Below are 21,097 nucleotides of genomic sequence, written 5' to 3' on the forward strand. Positions count from 1 at the left end.
CACACACAAAGAGCAGGACCCACCGGCCACCTTCCACAGCCTGCCTGCCTTCTCATCCCTTTCTTGCCTGGGAAGGACAAGGGAACTTTTTCACAAGACATGGAGCACCTCATGCAATTGAATCCTCTTGAAACTCAAAGAAGTGACTCAGTTGATCAAGGTACTTTCCTTACCTTAATTCTGCTGCCTAGCAACGAGGGCAGGATCTACAGAAAGGTGGTGAATGCTGAATCTACCCAGAATGAAAGCAGCCTCTGGAGTCCAAGTGCAAGCTCGGAGGTTTGGGCTGGACTGGCTCTTAGAGAGCAGCTCTTTGCATCCCAGGGCACCAGAAACAAGCAGAAAGGTGCAGCCTTACCCAGGGCAGACAGCTGTGACTTTGGGACAGGAGGTTGTGCCTCCTCCTGAAGTTGCCTTCCTGGCCTCTCCTGATTGACTATCCTTGTGTTTCCTCTGATTTCAGGTAACAAACCCCCCCTTCATTTGGAAGGGAATGCACCACCACGGATGAAGCACAGCTTCCTACCAGCTGCACTGAGGCAAACCACATCCCCAGGACAGAGCACACAGATGGGTCCCCACGAGACCAGTGTCTGGCACACAGAGCTCACCATACATTGTCCCCTTGGAGCATCACAGTCACTTTTTGGTGAAGTTGGGTCTGCTGTCCTTTAGAAAACCCAGCTCTGTCCCTCGCCGTGGCCGGCCCTCAGCAACTGTTGCCATGGTTATTACATTTGAGTGCTTTTTATCAAGAAGATGCCGCAACTGCTGAATTGTCTCTAGCAAGAGTTATTTAGGAATAACTAGTTAGTGAGTAGGAATAATGGGTTTAAACTGCCCACAGAAGCCAGCGATCCCAATTATTTTTGCTTTGATCCTGCCTTCTTTCTGGTCTCTGCCAGGTTCAGGTTTAAAGAGTGGGTTAGAGAAAGCAGCAAAGACTGAGTGCTTCCTGAAGGGAAACACACTCATCTCTGCCAGGAGATTAAAGGTCTCTCTTTATCGAAAGCCTCTGCTTTTCAATCAATCATAAATAGGCTATAATAAGGCACAGCAATAAACCAAGAAACACATATCCTCATCTGTCAGCTTGGGTGGAGAAATGAGATGCACTTCCCAGTTCCATCAAGTTAATTGTTAATCAAGATATGGAGAGCAAAGCCCCAGGGCCCTCCATCAGCATTGGGGAGCTGTGACACCCCAGCACTGTGCTCAGCCATGTGCTCCCACTGCAAACCTCCAGGCATGGAGCTGGGAGTGGGCATGAGCCCACAGCACTGCTGGGTGCTGGCACCAAGCTGCACTTCAGACCCACTTTCAAGATCACAAAGTGAACGAACAAAGCCTGCTCCAAAAAGCCAAGGCTGCTTTGTTTAAATCTCACTTAAAGCTCCAAAATGTGTCTGGGTAACAATAGAGCTGGTTTCCCCCTGTAGATCAGGTCCCACAGTGCAGCTTGTCAGGCATTTAATGACACAAATGCCTTTTACTGCTCTGTGTTACCCTGGCACAAATTTGGGTAGGGAGGTGCATCCCACAGGGCCTGCAGAACAGCACAGCTGCACACTGGGACCCAACTAGTGCAATACACCTTAGCTTCGTTCACAAACATGAGCTTAAGCACAGGAGAAATGCAGAGGTGTGAGCCGAGCACATCTCACCTGGAGACAGCCAACAACCCATGCTGTTCCATGCAGAGCAGTAGCACTGCTTGTCAGAAAGATGTGCATGCAAGGAGCAACCAGAGGGCTGCCTAAGTTGGCTGGAGATACGAAACCAGAGCCACCAGGCTCTGCCACGCTGCTCCTGCAGGCTCAGGTCACCTGGCTGTGCTAACAGGCTGCTGGAGGAGCTGCAGCCCACCACGGAGCTCTGCCTACAGCCCCACGCAGCAACACCCACGGGCGATGATCTCTTCTCCTGCAAACAGACTCCACTTTCATAACAGCAACAGGCTGAAGACAAATAACTGCATCTCTGTGACGTGATGCCCAAGGAGATCTCGATTCAGGCTTTTCTGAGGTTACCAAAAGAGACAGAAAAAGACTTCACTTATTTGAGCTAAAGCAGCTGGATTTAAAGAAATTAAATTTGTCGGTTCATTAGTGTGTAACAGGAAAATGAAAAATGCATTTCTAATTCCTGATCCACTAATCCACCATCCGCTGCTCTGCAACCCACAAAGTCCCCAAGGGAAAAAGGGAAAATCCACAACAGCCCCCTACAACTTCTCTGAGACTTCCTGGTCCTGCAGAGAAAGCTCACACCACACACCCTCCCTCCCTTTACAAAACACACTGTTTCCTGCTGTGCTTAGAGGGTGTCGGGAATAACAAAACCTCAATTGCACTTGTCAGAATAAATGAACTATGGATGTTCTGCGAGGTGCCAGGCTAGATGCTCCACCTGTTTGCTCAACTCTCTATTGATTGGCAATTTCAGCTCATTTGCAGCAGCCCTCCCACTCATTAGGACAATTAGCGAGGTCCTATTTGCATTCTTAACCTAGAAGCACTGCAGGAGAGCATACCAGGAGCTGGGGAAGACTGCTCTGGTTGGCCAGAAGAGATGTTATGTCCCTCTGCTCTCTTCTTCCCAGCTGATGTACATCCGTGGAAGCTACTCCTCATCCATCTCTTTGCCCACTGTGCACACACTAAACCATGGCTATTGTGGGCAACATCAGCATTCTACACTAAATCCTTCATAAAATTATCGTAAAACTCTCTGCCTCATTCAACTGGTCAGGGTGGAGGCATCCAAAATCCTCCATGGTGATGTGCCCTGTGCCAGCACAACCCACAGTCCTGTGCACAGGGACAGCTGCAAGCCATGGGGTGGGAAATGAGGCCATGCCCTGGGGTGCCAGCACTGTGCTCAGCTGTCCCCTTGGCACCCTTTCCAGGCAGACACAACCTTGTGTGCTGCCCTGTTCTGGCCAAAGCAACTCACCCTTCACTCACTGCTTCTCCCCATTGCCAAAGCTGCTGAGAGCTCGCTGCCCATGCTTGCGTGGTCTGAGCTGTATGGCTGATTTGCATGGGGACACCTTGATCCCATTAGACCAGGCAGAGACGTCCTTTCTGCAACACTTCTTCTTTCTCCTTTCCAGCAGTTAGGTGAGAAAAGCTCCAGAAGTGTGTGAATCCAAACACATCTGCTAATGCTAATACCAGCCCAGACAACACCACCCTGTACTTCTCTATTGCTCCCTTTCAGATGAACCCTCCGCATCTCATAGGCAAAGAAGCCCTCACCACACACGAACCACACTCTGCCTCTGCACCTCCACGTTCCCAAGTTTGTTGGAGCACCTCCAAAGCCTTCCCCCTCTGCTCTCCATCACCACAGCCACACAAGAGCCATCAGTGAAAGCACAGCTGTGGGAAGCTCGGGACCAGAAATAGCAGCTTGTTACTAACGCACGTCATCACGCACCAGGGACCCTGTTACACCCTTTGGTTCTTCCACCCATCGCTGGCACAGCTCTGCCAGCTCTCAGGCCCTCTTCCAGCAGCATGCAGCAGCAGCAGCCATGTCAGATCACTTGGAGGGGAACAACAGGGGATGAAGCCCACAAGAGACATCAGTGGTTGTTGTCATACGGGGCTCCTCACCCACTGACCTGATCTCAGGACCCTGACTGGGCAGGACCAAGCTCTGGTTCCCTGCAACTCTGGAAGGATTCACTCAATCACAATGCCAAGCCCATTTTGGGCTCCATCTGTCTTTATTCCTTCAGGGACTGATACTGCTGCATTGTGTGTTTTCACAAACTAGCTGAACTGAAATTAAGACAGATTTCAATATAAAGTGCCTGAGAAGAAAAAGCATCTTTCAGAAAGAAAATTTCAGGGTAGTTACCGTTTTCAGCTTGAGAAAATGATCTTGTTAAATAAGAAGAGTGGCAAGGTATTAATTCGGGAAACATCACAGGTGAATTCCTGCTTAGTGAGAGACACACGAACACACCAGTGCCCTGTTTATGGGCTCTCACGACAAGAGCAGGGATGGGAAGGCAAGGCAGCCCGCTTCCAATGGGAGGCAAGAAGCTTGCAGAGGGAGATCAGAGGGCTCACGTGTGCAGCAGCCGACCGGCGGATTCCTGCAGTCAGCCCCCTGCTGCACCAGGCATGCACCAGAATCCAGAAACCCTTTTAAATTCTGTCACATCGACAGAAATAGAGTAAAAAAACAAGAACCCTTGCATCTCATCACCTACGGCAGTTTTTAGCTGCTTAAGGCAAGGGAACCTCATCTGCATTTCACTGTACCATCACCACCTCAAGCTTTTTGCTCCTACCTGCGCTGACTGCAGCCACAGGTGCGTGCTGACCAGACAGACCACACATCTGCATTAATAAGGCAATTCCTATGTTGATCTGGTGGTTCATACAAAGCAGCAGCTCTCATTATTGATCTCAGCAGATGGAGTCAAGGATGAATGGCCTCCCAACAGCCACGGTGGAGCTGTGCCCGCCGGCACCATCATTTCTCTCCCAAGCAAAGAGGTGATCCTGAGTCTGTGACAGGCGAGACATATGCAAGGATGCTCAAAATGCACAGGGCAACAAACAGAATCAAACATCTGGGCAGGAATGGCTGAGAAAGAGTCGTGAACGTGGGGAGGAGCAGTGTGAGGGACGGGACCTCCACCACGACCCACATGTCCCACGTGCTCCTGCTAACACCATCCAAATGCTGCAGGAGTTCCTTCTCTTTCCTGTCGCCTATTTCCAGGTCATTCTGAACACTGATAAAGGAGAGCTAATCTGCAAAGTACAGCTGCAAGACATCATACAATGCGTTCCATGAGAGATGCAGGAGGCAGCACTAGTTAGAATGTGCGAGGAGCGCAGCGTGCTGCAGGACTCTGACGGAGGTGGGGACGCGGCCCTTTGACGGCTGCCTTCTGGAAGTGGCTGCACTGCCTCAGAAACTCATTAAATGCAGCAGAAAGGACGAGTGACGTACAGAGAAGCAAATTAGTTTTCAAATCTATTCAGATCTCACACAGGGGTGTCAAGGGGCAGCGGTAACATCTCTCAAACGTGGGTGATGGCTTCAAGGTGTGGGAAAGGGGCTGCCCCCCAGGAGGCTGAGAGCTGTGCCCAGCTTCCCAGCCAGCCCAGCCACTCAGCCCTTCCAAAGCACACGAGGCAGCTCGAGGGCCTCCGACGGACATTTTCTTTTAAGCAGAAATAGGATCATCTAAAATACAGATCAAAACCCGGCTCACAAGAAGATGCAGAACGTCAGCACCTGAGGGAAGAAGCAAGCAGTCAGCAGCGATGATGAGTTTCTTCAGAAAAAGATAATTTCCAGTAAGCTGTTGTTTTTTCTCTTGGCAGAACATTACCCTGTGCAAACACGTGGAGAGCCTTGAAGGGGCTGAGGTTGGAAGCAATCTGGTAGAAGACCCGAGGAACTGTCTTTGTGGATGAATAACCAACTATTGCAATGAATCGGAAGGCATCTGAGCAGACACAAGAGGAAAAACTTTATCAAAACACTGTAACTGGAAAACAGGCAGGCTGGAAGATGCCAGCCTGGGAACAAGGTCACATGCTGAGCATTGGTGGCTCCTCAGCCAGCACAGGCCAAGGCCAGCCCCAATGCTGTGAGAGCCTGCAGCTGCTGGCTGGATCCCCGCAAGAGCTACAAGCAGGTCCCCAAGTCCCCACTGAAAGCCTGAGTCTGCCTTTAGCACTCACACTGCAAACCAAACCTGGACAGATCTGCCTATGGATGCTGGCAGCACAGAGACTGACAGCAATTAAATGCAACAAAAGCAGCGATCAGGAAAAAGGTAGGAGGGTGCACATAGCAAGCCCTGCAAGAAAGGGATGGATCCAGATCTTCCTATACATGCTTAAACCACCGATATAGTGGTTGGGTCAGTTCTGTCTGCCCCAAACACTACTCAGTGCAGGTACATAATTGAGGCTAGATCCTGCATTTCCTGCTCCCATTGTTGGTCCCCCTTCCATTTTTTTGTTTCTTTGTTCTATTCAAAGCACTTTTTCAACCTCCCTTCTAAAAACACATTAACGAGGGGCTGCTACAGCCTCTTGCACAGTGTGATTAAAGAGTAGACACACATGCCTCTTCTTTGTGGAGCTTTTTGCACCTATTACTTGGAGGGAATGCAGGGAACATGCAATGTGGAAAAGTCAGTGCAGGTCAGGAAAATAATGTAATAATGTAGGTGTTATGTAGGAAAATCTTTGAAGCTCATAAAGCCATTAACTGAGCACGGAGGCTGTAGTAGAAAGGATAAATAGAGAGCATGGATGATGAATAAACAGTGGCTGCAGTGACAACAGAATAGATGTTGTGTCCAGTGATGAAACACTGGCTTGTGCAGAAAGTGGTTAGGTAACCAGTCCGAATGCATATTTTAAATGTAAACCACAATAACTCAACTACTTTAGCAGAAAGCACGCCTTGTGCATTTACTGAATGGGAGAAGATAGGAGCAGCTTGTTTTACGTAACGCGGGACCTGGCTGTGATGAGTTCTTTCCACAGGTTGTATCACTGCCTCCCTGCTGAGGGCTGCGCCTTCAGGGCAGGCCATCCCCAGGCCATGGGTGGCTCTGGGTCCTCACCTCCTGCTGAGGGATGTGGGGATGGGATCACATGCATCACCCAGGCTGAGCCCCAGTGCAGTGAGCAAACGCACCTGGGACTGAGGATACTCCAGTCCTGTCTGAGTCTAGAAAGAGCAAAGCTGAGTGATGCTGGGAGGAAAGCTGCAGGTTTTCTCACTGTTGGAGCTATGGTCAGTCACTTTGATTTCAGCCATCAGCAACTGAACTTACACTTCGGAGCCTCCTTCCTCCTCTCTCCCATCCATCCAGCTTTGCAACCCAACCCAAACCCCTGGATGTGGTAAACACCTGAAAACTTCCCACATCTAACAGAAATGAAACACACCTTGAAAACAACCCCTGTGGGGCAGGCTGAGATGTCCCAGACGTCCAGCTGAGCTGCACCCGGCCAGCTCCCAGAAAGCAGCATTTAGGCAGCATTTAACCAGCATTTAGGCAGCATTTAACCAGCATTTAACCTGCCAAAGCACTCAGGAAAATGCAAACAGAAGCAAACCTTTGATTCTAGATTTTTCTCCCGGGGTCTGCTCTCCCTGCCTTCCTGAGAGGACAAGGATGGCAGTTTACCATATAATTGTTAATCACACTTCCTTGTTACATTTCAGACGCTGAAAAATGTTGAGGGATTGATTCTTCCACGTAATTAACCATGATGATGAAACACGGTTTTACACCACACCGCAGTTTTTGTTAAGGTTATTTATAATGGGGAAAGGCTAAATAGGTTGAGTTCATTATCGCTGCTGAAAAAAAATTGATGCGACCCAATCAAATTAATTTGAAATTAAGTGCAGCGAGGCTGCTAACTCCACACAAGTCAGGAGTTCAAATCAAAATAGAAGAGAACCTACAAAGCAGGAAATTACCAGTGGGCAGGGAGTCGAGCGAGAATTACCGCGTCTGAGAGGTGCCAAGCACACAGTTGTCAAACAAGGCCACTGAAGCAAACAGTGAAAATGAATAAAGAGATGGGAAAAGATTGTAGGGTGTAAGAAGAGAATCCAGAGGAGGACGGGACAAACATGAAGATGGATTTGAAATAAATGGGTAGGGACAGCACTTGTTAAGCTAACTGTATGTATTTTGCTGCCCGGACATTCTTATGTCCTGATGAGACAGAACTGAGTCAAGGTCGTTAATTTCACTTTTCCTGAGTTTTATTGCTTAACACTGGGCCTAAACATCACACAGCAGTAAGCATCAACCGGTTCCACGGCGAGGTCAAACTGAACTCAAAACCATTAAATCTGGTGGGAACATTTTCCTCTGACAAAGATACCCTGGAAGGAGCCAGCGCTGCTCTGACACAGCACAGCAGCCATACACCGCACAACAGGCACCTCCGAATGCACACACAGCAGGGATGTGAGGCAGCATCTCCCCAGCCCAGACCCCAAAGAAAAGAAGATGAGGAATCAGAAGCCAAACTGGAAACAGCAGCACATTGTGGTGCTGGGCAATACATGTGCACCTGAGCGAGCCTGAAACACACCTTGGGGCCAGGGAGGGGAACAACGGCTGCTGGGATATTTGTGATGCACATGGTTGTAGTTTAAGGGATTAATAATCTCAAACCAAACGGGTAAGAGAAGCAATGGGCTGACATGACATATCCCTAGGAAACTTAAAGGCTGTTACAAGCTCAGACTACCAGCTGTGATGAGTTTGCTCCCAAGACTTCACCGAGCCAAAATGGGGAACAGCAAGATGTGGGCTCGCTGAAAGGTCTCCCGGCTTAAGAAGCTGAGATGGGACTGCCCAGCATCCTGCCGGGACACACAGCAAACACCAGCTCAGAGAACAGCTTTGACACCCTGTCTGCAGCCACGTAACTCAAGCAGAACTGCAGGCCTGGCTCCTCACGTGGCTCCTTCCTCCCTTTTTGCCCGGTCTGCCTCTCCCCCCAAAATACCAACTGCTTCTCTTTGCCTCACAGGTTGCATGGCTTAGCTTCTCTCCATCCTCACCTCTAATTCACCCCTAAGCATATGGGGAGCGTTTGGGATAAAGCTTCAAGAAGGCGTTTGACATAAAATTACCGTTCCCCTTTTAAACGGATTACAAAAATCCTTTTATTACAAAATATTAAAATGTCCAAATTATTGGTGTGGAAAAACGTTTCCTGGCGGTAAAGTTTGTAAAAACTGAGGCTTTAATCAGAAACATAATCCGTGCTGGCTAACATTTCCAGCCCTGTGAAACATCTCGATACAAATTGCAGAGGCCCGGCAGTGCTGCGAACAAAGGAAGATGCTGCCTGTAAATAGCTCAGAGGACATCAGAAGACACTTCTCTCATCAGCAATCTTTTTAGCTTAATATAGCTCCTCTTTGCATAAAACATTGACATTTTTGCAATGTCTGGACCCAATGGTGCGAATGCTGATTGCCACCCCAAGACACTGCAGAAACCTTCAGAAACACGCAGCAACGTTTTACAGACAGTAGTTTCACTTGCCTCCAAAACGCCCTATCTTAATATTTTATACTTTATATATATTTCAATGTTAGTACCGCTGGATACACGCTAACGTGCTTTTATGCTAATGCAATCACTGAAAATCCAGATAATGTTGTGTATTGGCATATTCTGTTAGTGAATTATGGATACCTAAATGTACAACCCCACATGCCTGGCAATTATTTTTGTTAGTGCATTTAACTTTTATTTGCAATCAGAGCACTCGAGGATTGTTCCAATGAAGTTTACTTTTGTAAACTGCTGGATGGAAAACATTTTGTTAAAGGTTTAAGAACAGCGAGGCTGTGATGAGGCTGCAGAGTTGCAATAAGGGCGGCGCTCAGAGAGCTCTGCCAGATGGAACCATGTTTGATTTGGTCACAAACGCGGCGATTAAACCCCAAGTGTCAAAAATGAAGGACGTAGAAGAGAAACAAGAGGTGAAATGTTGATTTCTTTCGTACCAGGTCACCCTCTTCCAAGAGGGAGGCTCACAAACAGAGGCAGATGGACACCTGGAGGACAGCATCCGTCCCAGCAACACCCAGGCATGCAGACTCTGCGACTCCTTGCTCTGGGAGCCAGATCCTTCTGCCCCTGCCGTGCCCTCTGCCTCCTCCTTCCTTTGCTGATTCGGTGCCTTGCACAGGTGCACGGCCCCAGGGCTGCAGTTGCAGATACCTGAAAACCATGTTCTCCCAACTGGGTTTTCAGATCTGAGCCAGAACTCAACCGGACTGCAGGCAGCTCCAGGGACACAGCCTGATGCAGCACTGCCACCCATCCTACAGCAACTGCACTTAAATCCGCACTGAAACCATGACCAAAGCAAGGGGAGAAATCTCCAACTCCTGCTCACCCTGCAGCAGCTCACTCGGCACTGAGAAAGTTCCAAGTCTGAGGACAGAAATCAGGTTTTGGTTTTAGTCTGTGAACTTGGGAAATCACTGGACTCTGTATGAGAACGCGGCTCCAAAGTCTCTGTACAGCGGAGCAAGATCAGGGTGATGCACCTGGCTGCCCCATCCCTCACCAGCTTCACACCCTGAACAGTCCCACCTGAACAGTCCGGGACAAAGAATGCCTGAAGAAAACCCGAATATTATTATTATTTTTTTACAAGTTCTGGCTCTGACTCAGTGAGGTCTGAGACCACTCAGAGCCCTGTGCTTTTTCTGGGGCCTAACACAAGCTGACTATTCACAACAGCACAGGTAATGCTCCCTTCTCCAGATTCGGCTACAGAAGGAGTTCCAGCCATCCCAGGCTGGCTGAGGAGCTGCTACAATGGGGGGAAGGTCTGCTTAGCTTGAAACCCCTGAGCTGAGCCAAGCGAGCTGCTCTGGGAGATGGCCAAGCAGGCAGCAGGTGGCTGTGAGCACTGCTGCCCCTTCAGTGCCCGGACATCCAGCACAGGACCTGGTCCCAGCAGGTGAGCACAGCTCACAGCCCCACACACAGCCCAGCATGCTGCTCCTCCAGGCACTTCAAGACAATTCCTACAGCCTGACTGAGGCCATTAGGAACAGCTCTGGGGGAAAGAAAGGAATAACAACCCCTTCAAAGAACAAAACACAACCCAAATTGCTTGGCATTAAGTACTTGAAATGCCCCTGGCAGCTAAAACAGAGCACAGAGTAACCTGAGAAATTGTACGAACAAACAAATTAAGCAGCCAGCACAAAGCAGATGAGTTGGCATGTAGGTGTCTACTGAGAAAGCTTAAGCACAGCACAGCAAGGAGAAAAAAGCAAATTCAAAACCCAGGCATAATATTCCCTCCCATTCTGGAACCGAGCTCTCAGACAATACTTCATCTGAACCACTAAAAATTACCATCTGTCAGAATATCCTTTAAAGAAAAAAAAGGCTTCAAAGTTTCCAAAGTTCTATTTTCACATTGTCGTGTTGGAGAAGTACAGTTTCTGTCCAAAGAAAGGCACTTCTAATTGAGGAACACCATGCGAGGCATTAGTTTCGTCAGCCGCCGCTACATGCTCATATCGTCAGACAATTAATTTCTCGAGTCCTGATAATGTCACATTAGTTAAGCCAGGGAAGGCAGGATTCAATAGTCCCTTTATGTCTTGTAGGTTTTCTTTAAATGCTTCCAGAGCCCCTGCATGACTTTTCTCTTTATGAAACATAATTAAACATCCACATGCCATTAAAGATCCTAAGGAAAAGATGATAATGTTGTTTCAAATATTAATGCATGCTGGCATAGGAAGGGCAGGTCTGCATTTCTGAAGTGAAGGAATGAATCTTATGGTGATCAGTGAGTCAAAGCTCTGCTTCGAACCACGAGCTGGATCATTTCCTGGTGTAAATCAGGGCACCTGCTGCTGTCACTGAAGCCACATTACTTTACACATGCTGAAGACCAATTGCATTGTATATAAGATTGCAAAAGAAATGTAGATCTGTAGACCATATATTAGACTAAGCGATAAAAAATTTATAATGGCGGAGAAAGCGATCGTATTTTTAGGCATAGAAATAAGCAGATATAATGGCCCTGACTTTCAATCTTCAGCCTGAGCTTCTGACCTTGAAGTTTGGGTCCATCCAGTGCATTTCTGAAGTCTCAGATGAATGCACAACACATACACACACGGGGAAAAGCCCAGAGAGCCATCAAACAAAACGAGCACCAACACAACCCCCTTTCTGCCCACACGGCAAACCTGAGTGGTGCACATTCCCAGGTGGCACCAGGCAGCCTGAGCAACTCCTCTGGGCAACAGCCATCCTGTAGTGAATGACAAGAATCCTTCAGATCCATCTGTAACCCTGTGCCCAACTGAAACCCTGTAGGTTACGCCTGTAGGTCAGAGGCACGTGTCCCCAGGGCTAAGAACAAAACCTTCAGAGATCATGAGAGTTGCTACGTTTCTGAAATCAGCATCTCACTGTCCTGAAGCAGCCCAGGAGCAAGGAATAGGAAGGAGAAAGGAGTTCTTGGGGCGATCATAACTGCATCATCCTCAAAATCTTCCCTCTCAAAGGGTTGCTAAGGGGAAAGGAGGAGAGGCGGTACTATTCCCCTTGGATTGTGCAAAAATGAGCTCAGAGAAAAAAGCCACCAGTTCCCATGCTGAATTACTTCTGGCTAAGTCTAATGAGCAGGATGAGGATGCACTGAAGGGAAGCCTGGGGGAAGCAAAGGGCTGCGAGGAAAAGGCCGGGTGGGGGAAGAGGAAATTTGGGCATTGCAGGAGGAGAAAAGTTGCCAGCTCTGGCTGTGGGAAATAAACCAGAGGGCTGAGAAGCACCTGGCACACCTGGTCTGGGGGACAGAGCTCACCTGGAGAGTGCAGCTCCCAGTACAAAGGCAGCGTGCTCCTTCAGGACGGCCTCTGTGCTGTTCAGGCCCTCGATCACCAGCCGCAGTCCGCCCATGGAGAGGAAATCCTTTGCGTTGTCCACCTGGGGGAGAGCAGATCCCTGTCAGCACAGAACGGCCGCAGGCCTGCAGAGCCAGTTCAGCAGTTCTCCAGGAGCGCTTTGTTTCAGAAAGAGCATCAGCTCCCCGTCCCTGCCCGTCCCACCAGCTCTGAGCCTTAAAAGCAATTCCACATTAACGGAGCAATCGTGGCGGGTGTTTCATACAGTGCTGCCAGTGAGCAATGGACATCATGTGTCTGATGGCAGGTGGCTATTATCCAATGCAGAAGGCATTGCTGACACTCGGATTAACCATCCAGACTTCCCTCGGCACGTGCTTTGGGAGTGCAGGGAGCCCAGTGATGTCACAAGAGAAAATTCTCTGCTCAGTCCCCTGAGCGGCCATTACCGGAACCCAGGGAATCGTCTGTTTTGCAAACGCAATTAATTAATTAACGCTCTAATGGCAGCACTAGGAGTTACGAGTGTCTAAGAGCCCATCAGCAGCCTCAGAACATCAGCTGCTGCACGGCTGTTCCTGCCCGTTTTTCATGACCACAGTGAAAACTTCCATGCAGATGTGAATAGCAAGCAGGCAGCCCCTGTTTGGGAGCGCCAGCAAGGAGCCTTTCCCTGGGGCAGCCCATACAATGATTTGTCTAAATCCGACAATATTGGACTAAGCGCCACTAGGGAGAAGTTCAAACGTTAGTGGGAATTCCTCCGGGAAATTCATCAGTCTTGAAGGAGACGTGGGGCAAAGCAGACAGAAATCACAGCGAACGTCTGTTCTTAAGGAGAAAGCTAAAGCGGGGCTCTGGGTGCTTTGCAGGCTGAAGTCAGAGAAGCAGAGCAAAGTGCTTCCAGTACAAAACTCGATCCAAAGTCAAATCGATGCGTTTTGGTTCTAAAGGCTTTTTTTTGCAGCTTAAAAGGAAACGTCTGACCAATTTGCCCAATTGCTTGTGCAAAAAAATTTCCTTTGTGAAAGACACAAAGACGACAGCGCCGTGTTGGGGGATGGAAACAGAACATAAGAATTAGAATAACTGCGCCAAATGACCTCCCCATTTCAGTGAGAGCGCTGAGCTGACGGAGCAGGACAGAATGAAGTCTGCACACCGCTCCCATGTGCTCTCTGAGCTGACAGTTCCTTCGTGCCCAGCTTTATTTTTATCTTGACCGTGTACCTTCACCAGAACTGGCCGTACGTCACACACTGCAGGCACCCAAGAGAACAAATAAGCTATTTAGCTTCACGTCCTACGAGCCTTTACAAGCACAAACTGGGGAGCTACAGCTTGTCTGTTCCCCCACTTGGACAACAGCTGCCACTCGCTGTCCCACTGCAAAGCTGCCAACAGAAAGCCCATCTCTGTGGGTTTGCTGCAGCTCATTCAGGACTTGCAGCGGCGGTTTGATCCTTTCAGATCCTACTTTTAACCAGCCCTACAGGTCATCTTTGGCTACAAAGAAATCGACGCAGCAACCTAAATTCACCCACTGGCCGGGGCTTTGATGGATCCAACTGTAAGAACTTGGGGGCAGTTTTAAGGCCAGAATTGGACATTTCCTTCTGCTCAGGAAGGAACAGACTCACCAGGCAACAACAGGCCAGAAAGTTTGGATCCAGCAGCAGCTGGGATTAACCCAGCCACCGTGGTATCCTCACTGAGAGCAGAGTCCTTGCGGGGCAGCTCTCCTGCCAGCCGCAGAGCTCTGCCACAGCATACAAATTCTGCTGCAAAGCCTATTTTGAAGATGCATTCTTTTTGCAGCAGCATCCTTTTCTTCTCTGGAGTATCTCGTGAGAGCTCCTTCCCTCACCACAGAGAAAAGGAACACCAAAAACCACAACAGGAGTCCCAAACCCCACAACTCGGAGGCACTGACCTCTCTGGGGAGCGGAGGCTGCTGAGAGGCACTCTGCCTGCGCCTCGCTTCGGTCCACTGAAAACAGCACAAAGAAAGGCAAAGATCAAAAGAGCTCTTGACTAAAGTACACAGGCAAGGTTGGAGAGGAGAGGGATGGGAGAAGAACAAATATGACAGCAGTTGCTCAGGGAACACCTTCAAATTGGAAGAGAAAGAAACTGAGGAGGGGAGATGAGAGAGAAAATGTTGGAGAATAAGAGCGAGGGAAAGCTGCATGACAACCATCTGCAATGGAGAGGAAATTAGCAACGAGAAATGGTGTAGCATGTCAGAGGATGGAAAGGAGAAAGATAAGGAGAGTAAATAATTGAGAGAAAGAGCCTGCAAAGCATGGAGCCGGGCTTGGCTCCGCACACTGCTGTGCAAGCACCGTGAACTCTGTTTATAAATGAGTTATGTTCTGGCCTCTTCACATTTGCATTTGGTTTTTATGCATCACAGATAACCTAGCAAGCCAATCCTTCCTCCAAGATGGGCTCCCAAACATGCCAACTTGAATCCTGACTGATGAGAAGCAAAGCACAGCTGGCAACCCAACCCTCAGCAAGTACAGAGCCCTCGGGCCAGCACTCGGGAGAAGGAGCTCAGCTCCTGCCTGCAGTTCATGGTGAGTCAGGTCCAGGACGCCCAGGACCACGCTGTGGAGCAGGACATGATCCTCAGCTCTCAGGGCACAGTGCGTGCTGCCCAACAGGCACTCTGGGAGATGAGCAGTCAGCACAGCAGCAGCAGGTTTCCCCATGGTCTCTGCGTAGTGCCCCAGGCTGGCTGCCACAGGCCTCCCAGCCGTGGGTCAGACCACTGATATGTGGTGCAGGCAGATCTGGCTGCTGTTCAGTAATTACATTAAGCCAGTGCTGCTCAAGTCAGTACCAAGCAGAGATAATGTTCTGGATGCATTCAAGTCACTGGAAGAAGAAAGGGAAGGAAAAGCCATGCTGGCTTACAGACAAGTCATATTTCTTATCAGCTTCCTGCCTGATGAGAAGGTGCTGCCCAGCCATCTGCCCCAGCAGTGCAGGCACAGAGCGGCGTTGTGATCGATGCACAAAGGAGCCCTCTGTGCTCCGTGCCAGCTTCCCTGCCATTTCCCCTGTCTGACCCATTTGATGCTGGATGCGGCTCCCTTTGATGCTCCAGTCAGTCCCTGGCCAGGCAGTGCAGATCGTTTCCCTGCTGCTCTTGATGGTCTGAAATCCTTCACCTAAGCAGGCAGGATTTTCTGCTGGAATAATCCAGAACACGATGCTGGAAAGCAAAGCATCCCAGTGTGTTTGGGGGCTACCTCTTAGCATGCTGGCCTGATGCTCTGGCACCCTTAACCACAAGAATTAGCCCGAGTATAAATAAATACAAAGCTCTGAGGGCGCCCATTGTTCACACTTTTTCTCTGAGTCAGACAGATGCAGTCAGTGAAACAAAGGCACTGAGAACAAACAGCAAGGAAGCCTCTGCGTGTGCATGACAGAGATTTAATGTGGAAACACAAGACAAAGAGCCCTGGCAATAACACTTCTATTAGATGGAGCATGGGACTCCACTCCCAGCAGCTCATTCCTGCAGCTAACTGCAAAAAAAATATACGCCTTTGTTTTTTAATAAATGCCATTGCAGTGAAAGGTCTCACTCTGCTATCTCTCAAGAGTTTGCATTCAACCTCAGAAATGAGGGCAACTGCTCTCCCAGTCTGCTCCAGTTCTCCCAGTTGCTGGGCAGGGAGAACCCCATCCTCCCCACGAGGCTGTGCACAGCCTCAGTGCTTGGACACACAGTGGCCTACGGTGAAGGAGGAGAGTGATTTGCCCACAGCCTGCAGCAAACCAGAGCTGAGAACGTGTGAGCTTAAAGCACACAAAGAGAGATCTGAGGGGGGAAAAGAGAACATGAGCACAGATTGAAAAGGACAGATTTCAGGAGATATTCAGCCTCACGCACAGTTAATTAGCGCGGCTCAGCTGATGCTCAGCAACTGGCCATTTGCCTGAGCCTTCAGTCATTTCTGCCACCAGCCCAGCTCTGAGAAAGGCTCTGCAGGCCATTCCTTACTCATGCCAAGACAAAACACAGGCTCTGGCTATCTCTCATCTTCCCTGGTACGAAGACATTCCCTGTCAGCTGGTGTAAGGGCACCTACCTGCAGCCACAGCCACTTCCCATGGAAGGAGCAAGAAAATACAGCTGCTTTCTTCTAGCAGCCACCACAACACCCAGCCACAAAACTGCAGACAAACCCATTTTCACAATATTAACACATGTATAAAGAAAGAAAAAGAGGACAGGAAAAAAAAAAGCCTGAGAACAGACAACAAATCAAGCAACACTAACCCCTAGGAAACTGCTTGCTACTGTTGCGAGTGCTGATTTATTCAAACTCGGATAAAAAAATAAGCCTGCAGTAGCCCTCCACTACCTGTTATTGTCCCAGGATTATGCTAATTAAGGAATTTATATTACCTGATACTGATAAGAAAAATAAAACCGCATTTATGGTCCCTTAGTCCCTGCATTTTACACGGTAGATACAAATGGGGTTTTGTTACCTGGTGAACATAATATTCAAGATCATAAAGTGCTGCTACTTTTTCATCCAGCGTGGAAGCGGAGCTGTTAAATTTGCTGATCAGTTTATCCATGATTTCATAATCCGTCTCCATCTTCACGTTCAGCTTTTCAAACTCTTCCTTCAGCTGCTCTATGGGACGGAACTTCTTCCTTACTTCGTCTTCGTGGGCCTTGAAAGCAGGAGAAAACCAAATAAGAAGGCAGATTAGACAAAGTTTAGCAAGCAAAACCAACCCAGATGTCCAAGGGGAGCCCAGCTGACTTGGATTACCACAGTGTGGTATGGGAGGGTACCCTGGGAGTGGGCGAAGGCAGAGAAAGGGAATGCTTGCACAGTGGCAGATCTGGGCAGCTGGTTCTGCAGCCTGATGTGCTGCTCTGGCTCACTGCAGGTCCTACCACACACTGTCCCTATCTGTGGACTGCAAGGGCAGCCTGGACACCCAAAGGCTCACGCAGCAACACTGCACCACACAGCACTTATCCATCTGAGTACAGCCCATGCAGAGCAGCCTGCCGGGTGTTCAGGCACTTCTGAGAAGCCCTGGAACCCAATTACCTGTAAAATACAGCCACTGGGTCTCAGCACACATTCCCCATGTAGCTTAGCCTGCACCTGTACGCCTTTTCTATACCTTGTGGACCTTTCAAAACAACACTGAACACAGAGGCAAGCACTGCTGGTCTTCATTTGCCTGTATGAGGATGTTCTCAAGGCCTGACTGCTCACAGCCCTGGGCAAGCTCCCGTGCTGTTGCAGTTGACTGTGCTGAGCAATATGTTGCACAAAGGGGAGGCAGCTGAAGCACGGTGCCATGGGGCTCATTGCAGCACAGTGGCCATTTTGCAGCATTGCTTGTACAAACAGCACCTAGAGAGCTTTGAGCAACCCAGAGCAACAGAAGGGTTGTGGTAGGGAAGGCTCTGCCAGAGATCTGAGCCCAGAGAGCTGCAGCACTGGTGACAATGGGACACGAGGGGCAAAGCCTGCTGCTGTGTACAAGGACACAGAAAGCAGAGGGGACACACTAAAGGTGGGCTGCCCAAGAGCTGGAGAAAGCAAGACAGCAAGAAACAGAGATGGAGGTAAAAGCAATCTAATGATGTACAATCTGCACTAATGATTGCCAACCTAATCACTCTAGGAACTGCACAGACACATAGAATGCTATCCCAACTCCAACCACACAGGAGAAATTGCTTTTGCAATAGCATATACAGGAGCATGCTTGGTGTAACTCAATTTACTTTGACACAGTTACTTCAAGGATGAATTTGCTCCCCGCAGGAGAGATTTTAAATGGAGTACTTTAGGTCCATTAGATGTAGCTGGTTTTAGCCCAGTTGCTGGGACAATAGCTATTCTAACAGGTTTTTCTAAAATATGGCTTATTTTCACATAATAGAGTGTCACTAATTTTTGCATTTAAATGACACTCATTTCAAGAAGTCCTGCTATCAGTAATGCTGGCTGCTGCATAAATAATCGTACGGTAAACAAAACACTGCCCTGATGCCAGATAGAGGAGAAAAGATTTTCTGGGACTCAAAGACTATTGCCTTGATTCCCACCTCAATTTCCCTTCAGCTGCAAGGCAGCAGGAGGAGCTAGGGCTTAAGGAAATGCTTGTAAGCAGAAAAGGAGAAAAAAGGCTGTGAACAATGCGATGGATCATATATAATCCACCCATGTCATGCCTGTGGCTGGTCCCATCCTGGGGACCAGGTGCAAGCAGCACACATATTCTGTTTGACTTCAGATTGTCTCCTCTCTGTAACTGAACAAGAAGTTTACAGCTTCTGTAAGCAAACTTCAGCCTGTGCTTCAGCACAGCCAAATGGTTTTTGCTACCGAGGCATGAGACTGAAAACCTGAGCCATAAGATCCCTTCTAGATCCAAGTGTTCAGAGGATGCTACATCCAGTGGTTGGTCACCATCACTGAATTCAAAACAGAAGCGACTGAGCTGAACTTTCTGCACTTCCTCACTCTAATGAGGCTAATGAATAGTATGTGACTTCCTTTACAAACATCACCACATTGGAATTCATTCTGCTTTGGGGTTTGCAGACATCTTTGTGAACTAAGTGGCAGTTAAACAAATACATCTAAACAATGGATAAAAACACAGTGCAAACAATGGAAAGGAAATGAGCACGTGGGTTCACATAAGTGTTTGCAAGTAATGTCTCTGCATTATTAATCCAGGTCTACTCACAGCAGTATCCAAACAGAAAACAGAAAGTCATCTTACTGAACACACCTGCACTTTCACACCAGCACTGGATCACCAAGAATGACAGCAAGAAATGTGGTGCCTTGCTTTAACCATCGTACTTCCAAGGCCTTCTCCATAGGGCGTTTGCATCAGCATACCGTGCTTTGCTTTAGAAACAAGGAACCGTCCTTACCGTTCTTTCTGCTTTCTCACTTTCCTTCATTTTCGCCAATGCCTTTTTGAGCTCCTGGGATGTGAATGAATTCGTGTCAATATCCATCTTGTTCAGCCTTGCAGAGGAAGCAAACAAAAAAAGCATTATACGAGTGAACAATTTTATCTGTAATATTTTCACTGTAATACATCAGCAAAGGATAATACCGGGGGGAAAAGAGCTAGGAGCACCAGATTACATGTATCTCACTTAGAACTAGAAGAACTCCACACTCGACAAAAGATTTAGTCCCAGTGCTGTATTCTGTGTGTGGTTTGCTGACACCCCACACCGACAGCCACAAAAGGCTTTAGAATCTGCGTGCTGGCCTAAAGTCTCAAGTCCTGAGGCAGTAAATATTGCTAATTAACATATGCCTCTAATTAATATATGCTTTCATGTAGGAATACAGAAAAACAGAAAATGCTTCAGAATTCAAAAGGCCCACCGTGTCACTGGAACACTGCTAAGAACTCGTAAGCTTTAACATGGAGATCTACGGCTGAAGTTATGCTCCTCATCACACCACAGTTCCGTGAAGGAACAACCAGAAGTTCCTCAGAAATGTCAAAAGACAGACAAAAATGACACTGAATTACTCTATACGTGGACCTCATTGGTTCAGGGAACTTACACGAGCCAAAAACACCTGCACAGGAGAAAAGGAAAGCCAGTAGTTGAGGCATCAAGAAGCTTATGAGCCTCTCTGTACTCCAGATAAATGCCATTTGCAATGGCAAATACAATGGCAAACCCCCCAACTTCAGGAAAGAAAGTTCCTCACAGTAACTGAACCTGACTTTATTAAGGGAAAGGGAAAAGCCAGCATGAGAGAAACTCTGGGCATCCGCCTGGGTGCAGGAAAGGCTGTGTGATCTAAGGAGCCCATCAGCAGTAACTCATGTGTAAATGAATGCTGCAAGCCCTCAAGCAGCACAGAGTTAAAACCGTGTCATTGGGCTCAGGTCAACACAAACAAAGCTCCCACAGCTGCTCTGATGGTTTAAGATGATAGAGTAGGTTCAGACTGCATCCTCCCTGTGGCACAGGAAGCCACACAGGCGGATGTGAATACCCATGCTCAGCACTTCTACCCACCTTCCAAAGGACACACAAAGGATGGGGCCAGTTTTCAGCACCGCTGAACCCTTAAACCAGCAATTACGTCTCCAGCAGAGACAGCAATTGAGTGCACCAGGGATCCTGGCTGCTAATGAGAGACATGGAACCACAGTGTGTCCAGATCTGTGCAGCCAGGAGTCCGGAGCTTTGTGTCACTGTACCTTCTTCTTCTTTTCTCTTCCTTTGTGTCACTTTTCCCACTTTCACTGTCTGGAAGCCGGGCTTCTCTCTCTCCCGTCTGCAGATTTAACCGAACGTGTGACCCTGCAGGAACAGCTTGACCTATAAACAAAAGTCAGGTTATTTTAGGCCGCCTGCACTACTGCGGGCTTGTATACAAAAGGCGAAGTCAAATGCTCCTGCTCCAAAGAGCCACACAGAAACCCATCCTGCACTGCAGAGACAGCAAGTTGCTCGCTGCTGGGCACTCAACCCTCCTGCTACGGCCCTGGGACACACACGGGTGCTGCTTCAATCCTGCAGAAATGCCACACTGACCTTCCATGCCAGTTCCTAAGCAAGCATTAAAAACCTACATCAGGAGTGAATTGGGAGACTATTTGGAGAAAGGGGAATAGACTG

General features: G+C 48.5%; 1 protein-coding gene across 3 annotated transcripts in view; it reads right to left on the reverse strand.

Annotated features, from left to right (window-relative positions):
* Window positions 1-12,364: 12,364 nt before the first annotated feature.
* The window catches only part of SIL1 (SIL1 nucleotide exchange factor), a 54,901-nt gene continuing 46,168 nt past the window's right edge, over window positions 12,365-21,097 (reverse strand). For all 3 annotated transcript variants that reach the window (XM_072348133.1, XM_072348136.1, XM_072348134.1), the window contains exons 5-8: window positions 20,677-20,797; window positions 19,373-19,469; window positions 16,939-17,130; window positions 12,365-12,505 (exon numbers count right to left, since the gene is read on the reverse strand). In XM_072348133.1, the coding sequence (XP_072204234.1) occupies window positions 12,380-12,505; window positions 16,939-17,130; window positions 19,373-19,469; window positions 20,677-20,797 (536 nt within the window). In that variant the 3' untranslated portion in view covers window positions 12,365-12,379. The remainder of the gene's footprint in view (window positions 12,506-16,938; window positions 17,131-19,372; window positions 19,470-20,676; window positions 20,798-21,097) is intronic.

Source organism: Excalfactoria chinensis, chromosome 13 (genome assembly GCF_039878825.1).
Source record: "Excalfactoria chinensis isolate bCotChi1 chromosome 13, bCotChi1.hap2, whole genome shotgun sequence".
Taxonomy (NCBI): domain Eukaryota; kingdom Metazoa; phylum Chordata; class Aves; order Galliformes; family Phasianidae; genus Excalfactoria; species Excalfactoria chinensis.